The sequence below is a fragment of the Cetorhinus maximus genome, unplaced genomic scaffold (assembly GCF_964194155.1).
Source record: "Cetorhinus maximus unplaced genomic scaffold, sCetMax3.hap1.1 HAP1_SCAFFOLD_3001, whole genome shotgun sequence".
Lineage (NCBI taxonomy): Eukaryota > Metazoa > Chordata > Chondrichthyes > Lamniformes > Cetorhinidae > Cetorhinus > Cetorhinus maximus.
In genome coordinates this window covers 8,425-27,789 of record NW_027598929.1, presented here as the reverse complement: position 1 = coordinate 27,789, position 19,365 = coordinate 8,425, and the positions used below count along the sequence as shown (strand labels likewise).

Genomic DNA, 19,365 nt, shown 5'->3' with positions numbered 1-19,365 from the left:
CCTGCCCACCCTTCCCAACCGTATCTCCCCCCCCGCCCCCGGCGTGAGGAGGGGGCGGTCATGGGCCACCAGCGCATGGCAAGATCCCACAGTTTAGTGTAGGGTTTTGGCAGGTTCCTCCTGCCCCCCTCCCCCCAACTCAATGCGCTATGAATATGGGGCATCGAGCCAGACATTGTCCTTCCCACCCCCCATCACTGGGGATGGGGGTGGAAGAAGGTCAAGGTCTTGTTGTGGTGGGTGTGCCTTTAAATGGCCTCCGCCCCTCCCCTCCCCCATCCCCCCAACCCCAGCGCCTTCTGGGTGGAGGGCGCGCACTGCGCATGCCCACCAGCCCAGCTCCCGAGTGGGGGTGGGCGTGGTCCCGCCTGGGGTGGGGCGTGGCACCGCAGGGGGCGGGGGAACGCGGTTACGTCACGCCGCCGCAAGTCGCTTGGGCGAGCCGGCTTGTCGTGGGTAATGGAGGGGGGTTGGTGGCTGGCGCGGTGATGTCATGCCGTCGGCGCGCTCGCACCATGAACGGCGGTGGGCGTGGTCCGGCTGAGCCCAGCGCCGTGATGTCATGACGCCGGGCTGGGTTCGACTCCCAAGGCTTGAACGCCGGTGACCTGATCGGCGAAGGGGCGGGGGCGCGGTGATGTCACGACGTCAGGGCGGTGCTCCTCTATTGTCGGACGGCGGTGGGCTGTGCTGGGCTGTTGACGTCATCGTCACCGCCCACGGACGGGAGGGTGGGCGTGGTCTGTCTGCGGGCTAAGGCGTGGCGATGTCATGTCGTCGCTGCGCACTTGGCAGATACGGGAAGGAGGGTGGTGAGGGGGGGGTTGGAATCGCCGGTGGGCGTGGTCCAGCCGGGGCTGGCGCGTGTGCGCGCGCGCGATGTCAGGATGGGCGCGCGGGTAGGCCCCGCCCCCTTCTCACCTTCCCCAGGATGGAAGCGGTCCGGATGAGAGGCGGGGTGACGTCACGTTGTTCACTCTCCACTCCCCAGCCAATGAGGGAGAGGGATCGTGCCTCGGCGCCGTGACGTCAGCCCTCCCTGGCCGGCGGGCGCGCGGACGCAGCCGGACGTGCGTTGCGCGGGCGCGAGCGCGCAGGGCGGGTGAGCCGGGCCTGCGCCGCGAGACGGGAGCGGCCGTTAAGCAGGAGGGAGAGGGAGCGGTCAGTGTCGGGACCGGTCAGTGTCGGGACCGCTGTCCGGCCGGCGAGAGAGGGACGGAGAGGCCCAGTCCGGCCACTGAGACCGCGGGAGGGGCTGAGAGGCCAAGTCCGGCCACAGGGAGGAGGAGGAGGGGGAGTGACCATCCCTCCCCGGCCAGAGTGACCCTGTGTCCAGCCAGAGGGAGGGGGAGTGACCATCCCTCCCTGGCCAGAGTGACAGGAGAGTGACCATCCCTCCCTGGCCAGAGTGACAGGAGAGTGACCATCCCTCCCTGGCCAGAGTGACAGGAGAGTGACCATCCCTCCCCGGCCAGAGTGACAGGAGAGTGACCATCCCTCCCTGGCCAGAGTGACAGGAGAGTGACCATCCCTCCCCGGCCAGAGTGACAGGAGAGTGACCATCCCTCCCCGGCCAGAGTGACAGGAGAGTGACCATCCCTCCCCGGCCAGAGTGACAGGAGAGTGACCATCCCTCCCCGGCCAGAGTGACCATCCCTCCCCGGCCAGAGTGACCATCCCTCCGCCTGGACAGAGTGACAGGAGAGTGACCATCCCTCCACGGACAGAGTGACAGGAGAGTGACCATCCTTCCCCGGCCTGAGGGAGCCAGGGTGACCCTGCGTGCAGCCAGAGGGAGGGGGGAGTGACCGTCCCCCCCCTGGCCCGAGTGACCCTGTGTCCAACCGGAGGGAGCGGGGGAGGGAGAGTGACCATCTCCCCGGCCAGAGTGGCCCTGCGCCCAGCCACCGGGAGCCAGGGTGACCATCTCTCTGGCCAGAGGGAAGGGAGAGTGACCATCTCTCTGGCCAGAGGGCGGGAGAGTGAGCATCTCTTTGCTCAGAGGGAGCGACTGCGACCGTCGCTCCGGCCGGACTGACCCTCCGTCCTGCCAGAGAGAGAAGGGAGAGTGACCGTCTGCCCGGCCGGGGTTGGGTGAGAGAGAGAGTGAGGGTCCATCTCCAGCCAGAGGGACCCTATGTCCGGCCAGAAGAAAGGGGAGAGAGAGTGACCATCCCTGGCCAGGGAGGGAGGGCGAGTGAGCCTCTCCAGCCAGAGTGACCCTTTGTGCGGCCAGAGGGAGAGAGAGAGAGAGTGACCCTCTCTGGTCAGAGTGACGCCCTCTCTTCCCCCCCCTCCCACCCCCACCCCCCCATCCCCTGCCGCCATGGCCCAGAGGCAACCAGCTGCCCTGGGAGACTGGACGCCAGCAGACCCGTGCCTCGGGGCGCCCGCTGACCCGTGCCTCGGGGCGCCCGCTGACCAGTGCCCGGGGGTGCCGGCCAGCCAGCTTCTGGCCACGCCCGCCGAGCGCCCTCCGGCCGTGGTGCCGGCTGACCGGCCCGGACCGGCCCCCGCCGGCGAGCCTCTGGCTGACCGGCCCGGACCGGCCCCCACCGGCGAGCCTCCGGCCGTCGTGCTGGCTGACCGGCCCCCAGCCGCGCCCCCCGCCGCCGGCCGGCCTCGGAGCCCGCCGGCCGAGCGGGCCCGGCCGCCCGCCTCGCCCCGCGGCCCCGGCGGCGAGCCGACCCCTGACGCGGTCTCGCTGGCCGACACGGCCTCCCTCTACGGCCAGGTGGACTCGGTCTCCATGTATGGCACGGCCGAGTCCCTGCTGCAGGAGGACGGCAGCTCGCTAGGATCGGACTCGGAGCTCAACGGCAGCACCGCCTCGTCACGGCGCACCGACAAATACGGCTTCCTGGGAGGGACGCAGTTCTGCGGCGGGCAGTGAGTATGACCCCTGGGGGTGGGGGTGGGGGAGGGAGGGGGGGTGTGGTTTGCGAGAGAGAGAGAGAGCGGAGTTCGGGATTGTGTTATGGGGGAGAGAGATGGGAGAGAGAGAGCGCGGAGTTCGAGGTTGTGTTGGGGGATAGAGACGGGAGAAAGAGCGCGGAGTTCGGGGTTGTGTTGGGGGGAGAGAGACGGGAGAGAGAGCGCGGAGTTCGAGGTTGTGTTGGGGGGAGAGAGACAGGAGAGAGAGAGCGCGGAGTTCGGGGTTGTGTTGGGGGGGAGAGAGAGAGCGGAGTTCGGGGTTGTGTTGGGGGGGAGAGAGACGGGAGAGAGAGAGCGCGGAGTTCGGGGTTGTGTTGGGGGGAGAGAGACGGGAGAGAGAGAGAGTGGAGTTTGGGGTTGGGGAGAGAGAGAGAGAGCGCGGAGTTCGGGGTTGTGTTGGGGGGAGAGAGAGACGGGAGAGAGAGAGAGAGCGGAGTTCGGGGTTGTGTTGGGGGGGAGAGAGACGGGAGAGAGAGAGAGCAGAGTTCGGGGTTGTGTTGTGGGGGGAGAGAGAGCGGAGTTCGGGGTTGTGTTGGGGGGGAGAGAGACGGGAGAGAGAGCGCGGAGTTCGAGGTTGTGTTGGGGGGAGAGAGAGACGGGAGAGAGAGAGCGCGGAGTTCGGGGTTGTGTTGGGGGAGAGAGAGCGGAGTTCGGGGTTGTGTTGGGCGGGAGAGAGAGAGCGCGGAGTTCGGGGTTGTGTTGGGGGGAGAGAGAGAGCGCGGAGTTCGAGGTTGTGTTGGGGGGAGGGAGAGAGCGTGGAGTTCACGGTTGTGTTGGGCGGGAGAGAGACAGGAGAGAGAGAGAGCGGAGTTCGGGGTTGTGTTGGGGGGGAGAGAGACGGGAGAGAGAGAGAGCAGAGTTCGGGGTTGTGTTGGGCGGGAGAGAGACGGGAGAGAGAGAGCGCGGAGTGCGGGGTTGTGTTGGGGGGAGAGAGACGGGAGAGAGAGAGAGCGGAGTTCGGGGTTGTGTTGGAGGGGAGAGAGACGGGAGAGAGAGAGAGCGGAGTTCGAGGTTGTGTTGGAGGGGAGAGAGACGGGAGAGAGAGAGAGAGCGGAGTTCGAGGTTGTGTTGGAGGGGAGAGAGACGGGAGAGAGAGAGAGAGCGGAGTTCGGGGTTGTGTTGGAGGGGAGGGAGACGGGAGAGAGAGAGAGAGCGGAGTTCGGGGTTGTGTTGAGCGGGAGAGAGATGGGAGAGAGAGAGCGCGGAGTTCGGGGTGGTGTTGGGGGGGGAGGGACGGGAGAGAGAGAGAGCGGAGTTCGGGGTTGTGTTGGGGGGGAGAGAGACGGGAGAGAGAGAGAGAGCGGAGTTTGGGGTTGTGTCGGGGGGAGAGAGACGGGAGAGAGAGAGCGCGGAGTTCGGGGTTGTGTTGGGGAGGAGAGAGACGGGAGAGAGAGAGCGCGGAGTTCGGGGTTGTGTTGGGGGGAGAGAGACTGGAGAGAGAGAGAGCGGAGTTCGGGGTTGTGTTGGGGGGGAGAGAGACGGGAGAGAGAGAGAGCGGAGTTCGGGGTTGTGTTGGGGGGGAGAGAGACGGGAGAGAGAGAGAGAGCGGAGTTCGGGGTTGTGTTGAGCGGGAGAGAGACGGGAGAGAGAGAGCGCGGAGTTCGGGGTGGTGTTGGCGGGGGAGGGACGGGAGAGAGAGAGCGGAGTTCGGGATTGTGTTGGTGGGGGGGAGAGAGCCGGGACAGAGAGAGAGCGGAGTTCGGGGTTGTGTTGGGGGGGGAGAGACGGGAGAGAGAGAGAGCGGAGTTCGGGGTTGTGTTGGGGGGGGGAGAGACGGGAGAGAGAGAGAGCGGAGTTTGGGGTTGTGTTGGGGGGGGGAGAGACGGGAGAGAGAGAGAGCGGAGTTCGGGGTTGTGTTGGGGGGCGGGAGAGACGAGAGAGAGAGAGAGCGCGGAGTTCAGGGTTGTGTTGGGGGGGAGAGAGACGGGAGAGAGAGAGAGCGGAGTTCGGGGTTGTGTTGGCGGGGGGAGAGACGGGAGAGAGAGAGAGCGGAGTTCGGGGTTGTGTTGGGGGGGGGAGAGACGGGAGAGAGAGAGAGCGGAGTTCGGGGTTGTGTTGGGGGGGGGAGAGACGGGAGAGAGAGAGAGCGGAGTTCGGGGTTGTGTTGGGGGGGGGAGAGACGGGAGAGAGAGAGAGCGGAGTTCGGGGTTGTGTTGGGGGGGGAGAGACGGGAGAGAGAGAGAGCGGAGTTCGGGGTTGTGTTGTGGGGGGGAGAGACGGGAGAGAGAGAGAGCGGAGTTCGGGGTTGTGTTGGGGGGGGGAGAGACGGGAGAGAGAGAGAGCGGAGTTCGGGGTTGTGTTGGGGGGGGGAGAGACGGGAGAGAGAGAGAGCGCGGAGTTTGGGGTTGTGTTGGGGGGGGGAGAGACGGGAGAGAGAGAGAGCGGAGTTCGGGGTTGTGTTGGGGGGGGAGAGACGGGAGAGAGAGAGAGCGGAGTTCGGGGTTGTGTTGGTGGGGGGAGAGACGGGAGAGAGAGAGAGAGCGCGGAGTTCCGGGTTGTGTTGGGGAGAGAGAGAGAGAGAGCGCGGAGTTCGGGGTTGTCGGGGGGAGAGAGACGGGAGAGAGAGAGAGCGCGGAGTTCCGGGTGGTCGGGGGGAGAGAGACTGTCCTGACGTTGAGCAGCCAATGGAGACCATCCGAACTGGGAGTTGGCCTACTTTCCCCCCATCCGATAAGATCACGGCTGACCTGGTTGTGGCCTTGACTCCACTTTCCTGTCCATCCCCCACCCCCTTATAACCCTCGACTCCCCTCGTCGATCAGAAACCTGCCTCACTCGGTCCTGAGTGTATCCAACTGCTCTCCACTGCTCTCTGCGGGGGTGGGGGAGAGAATCCCACAGACTGACCACCTTCTGGGAGAAGAAATTCCTCCTCCTCTCCGTCTTCAACCTCTCATTCTGAAACTGTGCCCACCCGCCCCCCTCCTCATTCTAGAGTCCCCCCCACCACGAGGGGGGGAAACATCCTCCCAGCATCCACCCCTGTCGAGCCCCCTATCCCCCCCTCCGAATCTTATCTGTCTCGATAAGATCGCCTCTCATTCTTCTAAACTCCAATGGGGGACAGGGCCCAACCTGCTCAACCTCTCCTCACAAGACAAACACCCTCTCCCTTCGTCCCAGGAATCGGTCCGAGTGAACCTTCTCTGAACGGCCTCCAGTGCGAGTCTGTCCCTCCTTAAGTCAGGAGACCGAAACTGTCCGCAGTGCCGCAGGAGCGGGTCTCACCGACGCCCTGGACAGTCGGAGCGAGACTTCCCCACTTTTCCTCACTCCATCCCCCCCTCGCAGTGAAGGACAACGTCCCTCTCGCCTTCCCCGATCACTCGCTGCATCTGCACACCCAACTATTTTGTGTGATTCATGCACCAGGACACCCCAGATCCCCCTCCGCACCCTCAGAATCCCACAACCCGTGGGAGCACGTTCGAGGCTTCTATTTGTGACTCTCTCAATTTTACAGTCCCCGAATTCTGGTCTCACCCCTCCCCCACCCACCCAACCACCGGCAACACCTTTTCGACATCGACCCCCCCTGTCGCAACACCTTCATCGTGTGAAACTCCATCACGTCATCTTTCTCCAAAAAAAGACCCCCCTCAACCCCGAAACACAGACTGACTGCTCCCTCTGCCCTGACGGGTACAAATTGTCCGTACTGTCCGCCGACACCTTCGGACTGATTCCTGGGACGAAGGTGGGGGGGGCGGGGTTTGTCTTGTGAGGAGAGGTTGAGCAGGTTGGGCCCTGTCCCCCCCCATTGGAGTTGAGAAGAACGAGAGGCGATCTTATCGAGACAGATAAGATTTGGAGGGGGGGGTGTAGGGGGCTCGACAGGGGTGGTTGTTTCCCCCCTCGTGTGTGGGGGGGGGGGTGGAATCTAGAACGAGGAGGAGGGAGGGGGGCACAGTTTCAGAATGAGGGGTTGAAGACGGAGAGGAGGAGGAATGTCCTCTCTCAGAGGGTGGTCAGTCTGTGGGATTCTCTCTCCCCCCCCCCCCCCAGCCCACAGAGAGCAGTGGGGGCCGGGGCTGTTGGACACACTCAAGGCCGAGCGAGGCGCGTTTCCGATCGTCGAGGGTGACGGCGGTGGGGGACAGACAGGAAAGCGGAGCCAAGGCCACAATCAGATCAGCCCCCGATCTTATCGAATGGGGGAAGCAGGCCCGAGGGGCCGAGCGGCCTAGTCCCGCTCCTCGTTGGCCAGTGCTCGTGCGTTCGTCTATTTGTGTTTTCCAGCGGTCTCTGCTTCTCAACCAGGCAGCAGAACTGTGAGCAGTGTGGTTGAAACAGGGGAGGCAGAGAGCACGATTGCCGCATCCTCCCAAGTGTGGTCTAGCTGAGGCATATGCTTGCAATAGAGGGAGGGAGGGAGGGTGCACAGGGCTGGATATGAGGTCGAACTGAGGTTATGTGTGTGTTGTGTGTGTTGCGGGGTGGGTGTGTGTGTGTGTGTGTGTGTGTGTAGCATCGCACTCGGGCACAGAGGCACTCTCCTCCCGTGCCTCTCTGCTCCTCTGTGGTATTATTCAGGCTAGGGTGGGGAGCAGTGCTGACAGCGGGGTGTCGGGGCACCGTGCGGGCCTGAGGGTGCCAGGCAGCAGCGTACAGAGGCAGCGGTGCAGATTGAGACTGGCTCATCTCAGCCCAGTTGTGCAATCTGCTGTGCAACTCCTCAGCGTTAATGACAAAAGCTATTGACTGAGACAAAGTGGCAGGGCAAGATAGATCAGATTCCAGCCTGTAACTCACTGCCGAGTATCTGTTATTCTGTATATAATCCACCGGGAACCCCTTGATCAGATTCCAGCCTGTAACTCACTGCCGAGTATCTGTTATTCCGTGTATAAACCACCCCGAACCCCTCGATCAGATTCCAGCCTGTAACTCACTGCCGAGTATCTGTTATTCCGTGTATAAACCACCCCGAACCCCTCGATCAGATTCCAGCCTGTAACTCACTGCTGAGTATCTGTTATTCTGTGTATAAACCACCCCGAACCCCTCGATCAGATTCCAGCCTGTAACTCACTGCCGAGTATCTGTTATTCCGTGTATAAACCACCCCGAACCCCTCGATCAGATTCCAGCCTGTAACTCACTGCCGAGTATCTGTTATTCTGTATATAATCCACCGGGAACCCCTTGATCAGATTCCAGCCTGTAACTCACTGCCGAGTATCTGTTATTCTGTGTATAAACCACCGGGAACCCCTCGATCAGATTCCAGCCTGTAACTCACTGCCGAGTATCTGTTATTCTATATATAAACCCCCCCGAACCCCTCGATTAGATTCCAGTCTGTAACTCACTCCCGGGTAACTGTTATTCTATATATAAACCCCACCCAAACCCCTCGATCAGATTCCAGTCTGTAACTCACTCCCGGGTATCTGTTATTCTATATATAATCCACAGGGAACCTCTCGATTAGATTCCAGTCTGTAACTCACTCCCGGGTATCTGTTATTCGAAATATAAACCCCCCCGAACCCCTCGATTAGATTCCAGTCTGTAATTCACTCCCGGGTATCTGTTATTCTATATATAAACCCCGCTAAACCCCTCGATCAGATTCCGTCTGTTACTCACTGCCGGGTATCTGTTATTCTGTGTATAAACCACCGGGAACCCCTCGATCAGATTCCAGTCTGTAACTCACTGCCGAGTATCTGTTATTCTGTGTATAAACCACCGGGCACCCCTCGATCAGATTCCGGTCTGTAACTCACTCCCGGGTATCTGTTATTCTATATATAAACCACCCCGAACCCCTCGATTAGATTCCAGTCTGTAACTCACTCCCGGGTATCTGTTATTCTATATATAAACCACCCCGAACCCCTCGATTAGATTCCAATCTGTAACTCACTCCCGGGTATCTGTTATTCTATATATAAACCCCCCTGAACCCCTCGATTAGATTCCAGTCTGTAACTCACTCCCTGGTATCTGTTATTCTGTATATAAACCCCCCTGAGCCCCTCAATTAGATTCCAGTCTGTAACTGACTCCCGGGTATCTGTTATTCTGTATATAAACCCCCCCGAACCTCTCGATTAGATTCCAGTCTGTAACTCACTCCCGGGTATCTGTTATTCTGTATATAAACCCCCCCGAACCCCTCGATTAGATTCCAGTCTGTAACTCACTCCCGGGTATCTGTTATTCTATATATAAACACCCCGAACCCCTCGATTAGATTCCAGTCTGTAACTCACTCCCGGGTATCTGTTATTCGAAATATAAACCCCCCCGAACCCCTCGATTAGATTCCAGTCTGTAACTCACTCCCGGGTATCTGTTATTCTATATATAAACCCCGCTAAACCCCTCGATCAGATTCCAGTCTGTTACTCACTGCCGGGTATCTGTTATTCTGTGTATAAACCACCGGGCACCCCTCGATCAGATTCCGGTCTGTAACTCACTCCCGGGTATCTGTTATTCTATATATAAACCACCCCGAACCCCTCGATTAGATTCCAGTCTGTAACTCACTCCCTGGTATCTGTTATTCTGTATATAAACCCCCCCGAACCCCTCAATTAGATTCCAGTCTGTAACTGACTCCCGGGTATCTGTTATTCTGTATATAAACCCCCCCGAACCTCTCGATTAGATTCCAGTCTGTAATTCACTCCCGGGTATCTGTTATTCTGTATATAAACCCCCCCGAACCCCTCGATTAGATTCCAGTCTGTAACTGACTCCCGGGTATCTGTTATTCTATATATAAACCCCCCCGAACCCCTCGATTAGATTCCAGTCTGTAACTGACTCCCGGGTATCTGTTATTCTATATATAAACCACCCCGAACCCCTCGATTAGATTCCAGTCTGTAACTCACTACCGTGATCCTGTTATTCTATATATAATCCACCGGGAACCCCTCGATTAGATTCCAGTCTGTAACTCACTCCCGTGTATCTGTTATTCTGTATATAAACCCCCATGAACCCCTCGATTAGATTCCAGTCTGTAACTCACTCCCGTGTATCTGTTATTCTGTATATAAACCACCCCGAACCCCTCGATTAGATTCCAGTCTGTAACTCACTCCCGTGTATCTGTTATTCTGTATATAATCCACAGGGAACCCCTCGATTAGATTCCAGTCTGTAACTCATTCCCGTGTATCTGTTATTCTGTAGATAATCCACAGGGAACCCCTCGATTAGACTCCAGTCTGTAACTCACTCCCGGGTATCTGTTATTTGAAATATAAACCCCCCCCCGAACCCCTCGATTAGATTCCAGTCTGTAACTCACTCCCGGGTATCTGTTATTCTATATATAAACCCCCCCAAACCCCTCGATTAGATTCCAGTCTGTAACTCACTGCCGAATATCTGTTATTCTGTATATAATCCACAGGGAACCCCTCGATCAGATTCCAGTCTGTAACTCACTCCCGTGTATCTGTTATTCTGTACATAAACCACCCCGAACCCCTCGATTAGATTCCAGTCTGTAACTCACTCCCGTGTATCTGTTATTCTGTATATAAACCCCCATGAACCCCTCGATTAGATTCCAGTCTGTAACTCACTCCCGTGTATCTGCTATTCTGTACATAAACCACCCCGAACCCCTCGATTAGATTCCAGTCTGTAACTCACTCCCGTGTAACTGTTATTCTGTATATAAACCCCCATGAACCCCTCGATTAGATTCCAGTCTGTAACTCACTCCCGGGTATCTGTTATTCTGTACATAAACCACCCCGAACCCCTCGATTAGATTCCAGTCTGTAACTCACTCCCGTGTATCTGTTATTCTGTATATAATCCACAGGGAACCCCTCGATTAGATTCCAGTCTGTAACTCATTCCCGTGTATCTGTTATTCTGTATATAATCCACAGGGAACCCCTCGATTAGACTCCAGTCTGTAACTCACTCCCGGGTATCTGTTATTTGAAATATAAACCCCCCCCGAACCCCTCGATTAGATTCCAGTCTGTAACTCACTCCCGGGTATCTGTTATTCTATATATAAACCCCCCCAAACCCCTCGATTAGATTCCAGTCTGTAACTCACTGCCGAATATCTGTTATTCTGTATATAATCCACAGGGAACCCCTCGATTAGATTCCAGTCTGTAACTCACTCCCGGGTATCTGTTATTCTATATATAAACTACCCCGAACCCCACGATTAGATTCCAGACTGTAACTCACTCCCGGGTATCTGTTATTCTGTATATAAACCACCCCGAACCCCTCGATTAGATTCCAGTCTGTAACTCACTCCCGGGTATCTGTTATTTTTTATATAAACCCCCCCCCCCGAACCCCACGATTAGATTGCAGACTGTAACTCACTTTTGGGTATCTGTTATTCTGTATATAAACCACCCCGAACCCCTCGATTCGATTCCAGTCTGTAACTCACTCCTGGGTATCTGTTATTCTATATATAAACCACAGGGAACCCCTCGATCAGATTCCAGTCTGTAACTCTCTCCCGGGTATCTGTTATTCTATATATAAACCACCCCGAACCCCTCGATTAGATTCCAGTCTGTAACTCACTCCCGGGTATCGATTATTCTATATATATATACCACCCCGAACCCCTCGATTAGATTCCAGTCTGTAACTCACTCCCGGGTATCTGTTATTCTATATATAAACCACCTGAACCCCTCGATTAGATTCCAGTCTGTAACTCACTCCCGGGTATCTGTTATTCTGTATATAAACCACCCCGAACCCCTCCATTAGATTCCAGTCTGTAACTCACTCCCGGGTAACTGTTATTCTATATATAAACCACCCCGAACCCCTCGATTAGATTCCAGTCTGTAACTCACTCCCGGGTATGTGTTATTCTATATATAAACCACAGGGAACCCCTCGATCAGATTCCAGTCTGTAACTCACTCCCGGGTATCTGTTATTCGATATATAAACCACCCCCCGAACCCCTCGATTAGATTCCAGTCTGTAACTCACTCCCGGGTATCTGTTATTCTATATATAAACCACCCCGAACCCCTCGATTAGATTCCAGTCTGTAACTCACTCCCGGGTATCTGTTATTCTGTATATAAACCCCCCCGAACCCCTCGATTAGATTCCAGTCTGTAACTCACTCCCGGGTATCTGTTATTCTATATATAAACCACCCTGAAACCCTCGATTAGATTCCAGTCTGTAACTCACTCCCGGGTATCTGTTATTCTCAAAAAAAAACCCCCGAAGCACTGATTGACATTTGTTCGATCAGGTAACTGAAGGATCTGTCGAGCAGGCAGGATAATGGAGTTGGAGCCTCTGATCAGCCAGGATTGTGTTGAATGGCACAGCAGACCCGAAGGGCTGAATGGCCTCCTTCTGCCCTTGTTTCCTGATGTGCAGCTCGACATGCCAGGGTTGTGTGCATGTGTGCGTGTGTCTGGGTACGCGTGTGCGTGTGTCTGGGTACGCGTGTGCGTGTGTCTGGGTACGCGTGTGCGTGTGTCTGGGTACGCGTGTGCGTGTGTCTGGGTACGCGTGTGCGTGTGTCTGGGTACGCGTGTGCGTGTGTCTGGGTACGCGTGTGCCTGTGTCTGGGTACGCGTGTGCCTGTGTCTGGGTACGCGTGTGCCTGTGTCTGGGTACGCGTGTGCCTGTGTCTGGGTACGCGTGTGGGTACGCGTGTGGGTACGTGTGTGGGTACGCGTGTGCGTGTGTCTGGGTACGTGTGTCTGGGTGCGCGTGTGCGTGTGTCTGGGTGTGTGTGAGCGTGTGTATGTGTGCGTGTGTCTGTGCGCGTGAGCGTGTGTGTGTGTGTACGCTGGAGGATGCATGTCTAGTTCTGCGGCCTGCAGTGGGAGTGTTGACAGGTGGGCTGTCAGGCAGTCCTGTCAGTGGAGGAGTGGGTTCGAGGGGTGGTCTATGGGGACGGTTCGATGGCTGGCGATGAGGCCTGAAAAGGAGGTGTGGAGCCTTGGCACACGGAGCCGTGTGGAAGGGCAGGTGGTGGGACATGGCAATGTCTGTGCCCCTACCTGCTTAGACCGGCGTGAATTGGACAAGTGAATTGTTGTTGGCATGCCAATGTGAGGCATGACTGAGAGAAGGAACTGTCCAGGTTCAAGCGCACTTGCTTAACACAAGACCCTCCATCAATTGCCCTTCCCACTTGTCTTCATACAGCCCCTTTAATGTAACAGGAGGGATTATTGAACAATCCACCAAGCCACATGAGATGTTAAGGACAGGCGACCAAAAGCGATGTCAAAGAGGTTACTTTTGAGGAGCGCTTTAAAGGACGAGAGAGAGAGACGGAGAGGTTTAGGGAGCGAATTCCAGAGCTTAGGGTCCCCACCAAGGCAGCTGAAGGCACGGCCGCCAATGGCGGAGCGATGGGAATCGGGATGCTCGAGAGGCTGGAATTGGAGGAGCGCAGAGATCTCGGAGGGCTGGAGGAGGTTACAGAGATAGGGATTGGTGTAGGGGCTGGAGGAGGTTACAGAGATAGGGAGGGGTGTAGGGGCTGGAGGAGGTTACAGAGATAGGGATTGGTGTAGGGTCTGGAGGAGGTTACAGAGATAGGGAGGGGTGTAGGGTCTGGAGGAGGTTACAGAGATAGGGAGGGTTGTAGGGGCTGGAGGAGGTTACAGAGAAAGGGAGGGGTGTAGGGTCTGGAGGAGGTTACAGAGATAGGGAGGGGTGTAGGGTCTGGTGGAGGTTACAGAGATAGGGAGGGGTGTAGGGTCTGGAGGAGGTTACAGAGATAGGGAGGGGTGTAGGGGCTGGTGGAGGTTACAGAGATAGGGAGGGGTGTAGGGTCTGGAGGAGGTTACAGAGATAGGGAGGGTTGTAGGGGCTGGAGGAGGTTACAGAGATAGGGAGGGTTGTAGGGGCTGGAGGAGGTTACAGAGATAGGGAGGGGTGTAGGGGCTGGTGGAGGTTACAGAGATAGGGAGGGGTGTAGGGTCTGGAGGAGGTTACAGAGATAGGGAGGGTTGTAGGGGCTGGAGGAGGTTACAGAGATAGGGAGGGGTGTAGGGGGCTGGAGGAGGTTACAGAGATAGGGAGGGGTGTAGGGGGCTGGAGGAGGTTACAGAGATAGGGAGGGGTGTGGGGGCTGGAGGAGGTTACAGAGATAGGGAGGGGGGAGTGAGAGCCATGGAGGGATTTGAAAACGAGGGTGTGAATTTGAAAATGGAGGGGTTGCTGGACCGGGAGCCAGTGTGGGTCAGCGAGCACAGGGGGTGACGGGTGAACGGGACCCGGTGCGATTTCGGACATGGGGAGGGGGGCAGTGGGTGAGCAGCGGACTCCTGGATCTGGCCCTGTCGACCTGACACCTCCCTCCGCAGCCTCGGGCTGGATGCCGAGAGCGTGGGGGGGGTGGGTCTGACCTGCATCTGCCTCCCACGCTCTCCTCCGATCCCGGCCTCCAGCCTGCCCGGCACTGGCAGCAGCTGGGAGGCTGTTCCCCAGCCCTGAATAGGCGCCATTGTCAGGCAAACAATGAGGCCAGTATGAGAGATGTGTAAGAGCCACGGCGCTCGGGGCCAAGAGAGCATTTCGCTCCCCTCAGAGACTGAAAATAACACAAGGTTTCCCGGGAGGGAACTGGGCCTTTCCCTATTGTGCTCGGAATTGCAGATTGCTCCAGTTCCCGAGGATTCGGACCATTCAGCGGAGGCTGGATGGCAGTTTTGGCAATGTTCTAGCCCCCCCGTTGGGCTCCAGAGAGGCAGGGAGACTCTTCCCGCTGCTTGGAGAGTCCAAGACGAGGGGGGAGAGTCTAAAAACGAAAGCCTGGCGGGAGGTGCAGGGGGGTTTTAGTCCTCTCTCGCGCAAACGGCGACGGGTGTCGGGTGAATTAATGCAAAATCTGTCACTCTGGGGGGGGGGATTTTACTCCTCCAGAGCGGTTAGGCGGCGAGGGGCGAAGGCAGGTGTACGGAGTTAGCTCGCAGATCGGCCGTGTTGGCATCGAAGGGACAGAATGGGCTCGAGGGGCCGAAGGGCTGCCACCGGCTGAGATGTAGCGACCCTCGGCAGGGTCCTGAGGGACTGTCCACTCTCTGACCAATCAGAGCAAATCTCCCTCTACACCGTCCCCCATCAAACACTCCCAGGACAGGTACAGCACGGGGTTAGATACAGGGTAAAGCTCCCTCTACACCGTCCCCATCAAACACTCCCAGGACAGGTACAGCACGGGGTTAGATACAGGGTAAAGCTCCCTCTACACCGTCCCCATCAAACACTCCCAGGACAGGTACAGCACGGGGTTAGATACAGGGTAAAGCTCCCTCTACACCGTCCCCATCAAACACTCCCAGGACAGGGACAGCACGGGGTTAGATACAGAGTAAAGCTCCCTCTACACTGTCCCCATCAAACACTCCCAGGACAGGGACAGCACGGGGTTAGATACAGAGTAAAGCTCCCTCTGTACTGAACTGTGGGTTACAGGTTGTGGATGGCTCCTGAGCTTTCTCCTTGAATGTTGCAGGGAGAGTGGGATCCCGGTGGATGTTGCCCGGCACCGTGAACTGAAGTGGTTGGAGATGTTGAGCCGTTGGGACAAATGGGTAGTTCGGCGCTTTGACAAGGTGAGAAGTCACCCCTGCCTCTGCCCATGTCACTCTCTCTCTCTCCCCAAGTCTCTCTCTCTCCCTCTCCCCAAGTCTCTCTCTCTCTCCCTCTCCCCAAGTCTCTCTCTCTCCCTCTCCCCAAGTCTCTCTCTCTCCCTCTCCCCAAGTCTCTCTCTCTCCCTCTCCCCAAGTCTCTCTCTCTCCCTCTCCCCAAGTCTCTCTCTCTCCCTCTCCCCAAGTCTCTCTCTCTCCCTCTCCCCAAGTCTCTCTCTCTCCCTCTCCCCAAGTCTCTCTCTCTCCCTCTCCCCAAGTCTCTCTCTCTCCCTCTCCCCAAGTCTCTCTCTCTCCCTCTCCCCAAGTCTCTCTCTCTCCCTCTCCCCAAGTCTCTCTCTCTCCCTCTCCCCAAGTCTCTCTCTCTCCCTCTCCCCAAGTCTCTCTCTCTCCCTCTCCCCAAGTCTCTCTCCCTCTCCCCAAGTCTCTCTCTCTCCCTCTCCCCAAGTCTCTCTCTCTCCCTCTCCCCAAGTCTCTCTCTCTCCCTCTCCCCAAGTCTCTCTCTCTCCCTCTCCCCAAGTCTCTCTCTCTCTCCCTCTCCCCAAGTCTCTCTCTCTCCCTCTCTCCAAGTCTCTCTCTCCCTCTCCCCAAGTCTCTCTCTCTCCCTCTCCCCAAGTCTCTCTCTCTCCCTCTCCCCAAGTCTCTCTCTCTCCCTCTCCCCAAGTCTCTCTCTCTCCCTCTCCCCAAGTCTCTCTCTCTCCCTCTCCCCAAGTCTCTCTCTCTCCCTCTCCCCAAGTCTCTCTCTCTCCCTCTCCCCAAGTCTCTCTCTCTCCCTCTCCCCAAGTCTCTCTCTCTCCCTCTCCCCAAGTCTCTCTCTCTCCCTCTCCCCAAGTCTCTCTCTCTCCCTCTCCCCAAGTCTCTCTCTCTCCCTCTCCCCAAGTCTCTCTCTCTCCCTCTCCCCAAGTCTCTCTCTCTCCCTCTCCCCAAGTCTCTCTCTCTCCCTCTCCCCAAGTCTCTCTCTCTCCCTCTCCCCAAGTCTCTCTCTCTCCCTCTCCCCAAGTCTCTCTCTCTCCCTCTCCCCAAGTCTCTCTCTCTCCCTCTCCCCAAGTCTCTCTCTCTCCCTCTCCCCAAGTCTCTCTCTCTCCCTCTCCCCAAGTCTCTCTCTCTCCCTCTCCCCAAGTCTCTCTCTCTCCCTCTCCCCAAGTCTCTCTCTCTCCCTCTCCCCAAGTCTCTCTCTCTCCCTCTCCCCAAGTCTCTCTCTCTCCCTCTCCCCAAGTCTCTCTCTCCCTCTCCCCAAGTCTCTCTCTCTCCCTCTCCCCAAGTCTCTCTCTCTCCCTCTCCCCAAGTCTCTCTCTCTCCCTCTCCCCAAGTCTCTCTCTCTCCCTCTCCCCAAGTCTCTCTCTCTCTCTCTCTCTCCCACTCCCCAAGTCTCTCTTCACCCCCCTCCTCCCTCCTAAATCTCTCTTCCCCCGCCCCCCCATGTCTCTCCCACCCTCCCTCCCCTCTTGGTGACTGGTGCCCCTTTCTCTCTCTCTGCTGCAGGTGAAGCTTCGTTGTCGGAAAGGGATCCCGTCCTCGTTGAGAGCCAGGGCTTGGCAGCAGCTTTCCCACAGCAAGCAGTTAATGGACCAGAACCCCGGCAAGTTTGAGGTAGGAACGTGGGGGCGTGGCTGTGAGCAGAGTTTGATCCCCTCTCTCACCCTCCTTCCAGTCTCGCAGTCTCTCTCTCTCTCTCTCTCTATCCTGCCCTCCGTGCGTTTTTCCCTCTCCTCCTCGCACCCGCTCGCTCTCTCTATCTCTCCCTCTCCCCACCCCCGGCTTGCTCACCTCGTACCCCTCCCCTGCTCCCGCCCTCCTAACCTCTCCTCTTGTCTTCCCGTCTATAGGATTTGGACCGCCAACAAGGAGACCCAAAGTGGTTGGATATCATCGAGAAGGACTTGCACAGACAGTTTCCATTTCACGAGATGTTTGCCTTGCGAGGGGGTCACGGGTATGTACTCTGTAAAATCCTGCGGAGAGTGACTCACCTCCTGACTCCCCCCAAAGCCTGTCCACCATCGACAAGGCACCAGTCTGGAGTGTGATGGAATACTCTCTCCACTTGCCTGGATGAGTGCGGCTCCCACAACACTCAAGAAGCTCGACACCGTCCAGGACAAAGCAGCCCCCGCTTGATCAGCACCCCATCCACAAACATTCGCTCCCTCCACCACCGACGCACAGTAGCAGCAGTGTGTGTACCATCTACAAGATGCACTGCAGCAACTCGCCAAGGCTCCTCCGACAGCGCCGCCCAAACCCACAACATCTACCATCTAGAAGGACGAGGGCAGCAGACACATGGGGAACACCACCACCTGGAAGTTCCCCTCCGAGCCCCTCACCCATCCCGACTTGGAAATATATCGGCCGTTCCTTCACTGTCGCTGGGACAAAATCCCGGAACTCCCTCCCTAACAGCGCCATGGGTGTACCTACACCACACGGGACAAAATCCTGGAACTCCCTCCCTAACAGCGCCAGGGGTGTACCTACACCACACGGGACAAAATCCTGGAACTCCCTCCCTAACAGCGCCGTGGGTGTACCTACACCACACAGGGGACAAAATCCTGGAACTCCCTCCCTAACAGCGCCGTGGGTGTACCTACACTACACAGGGGACAAAATCCTGGAACTCCCTCCCTAACAGCGCCGTGGGTGTACCTACACCACACACGGGGACTGCAGCGGCTCAAGAAGGCGGCTCACCCACCACCTTCTCAAGGGGGCAATTAGTGTCGGGCCATAAAGGTGCCAGCGACAGCCCACGTCCCGCGAATGTATAAAGGAGGAATTGCTGAGACCCTGGTTGTATGGAGGGGCCCCAGTTCTCTGTCGTCCTGTTTGCTGATACCTCAGTTCAAGCCATTCCTGGATCAGCGAAGCTTGGGATCCCTGTGGGGGGAGGGGGAGGGGCTGAAGGTGGGGGAGAGGTGGGGAGGGAAGGGAGGAGGGGGAGGGGCAGGGGGGTTGGGGAGGGGCGGGCGTGGGGGGAAGGGGGTGGGAGGGGATTGGGGAGAGGGGTGGAGGTGCGGGGGTTGGAGGGTCAGTCCTCCCGAAGGTTTTGCTTCCGCCATTCCTGGCGGTCCTGCGTCAGGGTCGCGTGCTTGGGCAGCCGGGAATCGGTGCTCCCCCCCCACCCCCACGCCCCCCTTCGGTTAAACCTGAAAGAGCGCCCCTCCTCGCTCGGAACCTGGAGGTAACTGTGTCTCCCCTGTCTTCCCTTTCCAGGCAGCAGGATCTGTACCGCATCCTGAAGGCCTACACCATCTACAGACCCGAGGAGGGGTATTGCCAGGCACAAGCCCCTGTCGCAGCCGTACTGCTCATGCACATGCCAGCGGAGGTGAGAGAGACATCAACACTGCCCGGGTGTGATTACAGCCTGGTTGCAGTTGCAGTAATAATCAATAATTTTGATTATTACAGCCTGATTATGGTGCGTTTGGATGGCTGCAGTTTGATTGCAATGAACTCCGATTACTGCGGCCCGAGTACAGAGCACATTTTGATAATTACAGTCTGATTAAAGTGCGCATTGATAATTACAGTCTGATTATAGTGCGCAATGATAATTACAGTCTGATTATAGTGCGCGTTGATAATTACAGTCTGATTATAGTGCGCGTTGATAATTACGGTCTGATTATAGTGCGCGTTGATAATTACAGTCTGATTATAGTGCGCGTTGATAATTAACAGTCTGATTATAACGCGCATTGATAATTAACAGTCTGATTATAACGCGCATTGATAATTAACAGTCTGATTATAACGCGCATTGATAATTAGTCTGATTATAGCGCGCATTAATAATTACAGTCTGATTATAGTGCACATTGATAAT

The 19,365-nt window shown here is 57.3% G+C and overlaps 1 protein-coding gene across 1 annotated transcript; it reads left to right on the top strand.

Annotated features, from left to right (window-relative positions):
• Positions 1 to 2,563: 2,563 nt before the first annotated feature.
• On the top strand, positions 2,564 to 19,012 carry LOC144677765 (TBC1 domain family member 10B-like; the record flags this gene model as incomplete). The annotated part of the gene is made up of 5 exons (XM_078537785.1): positions 2,564 to 2,889; positions 15,401 to 15,500; positions 17,016 to 17,123; positions 17,360 to 17,466; positions 18,750 to 19,012. Coding segments are annotated over 5 exons (904 nt in total), but the record flags the coding sequence as incomplete, so codon positions are not given.
• Positions 19,013 to 19,365: the final 353 nt, after the last annotated feature.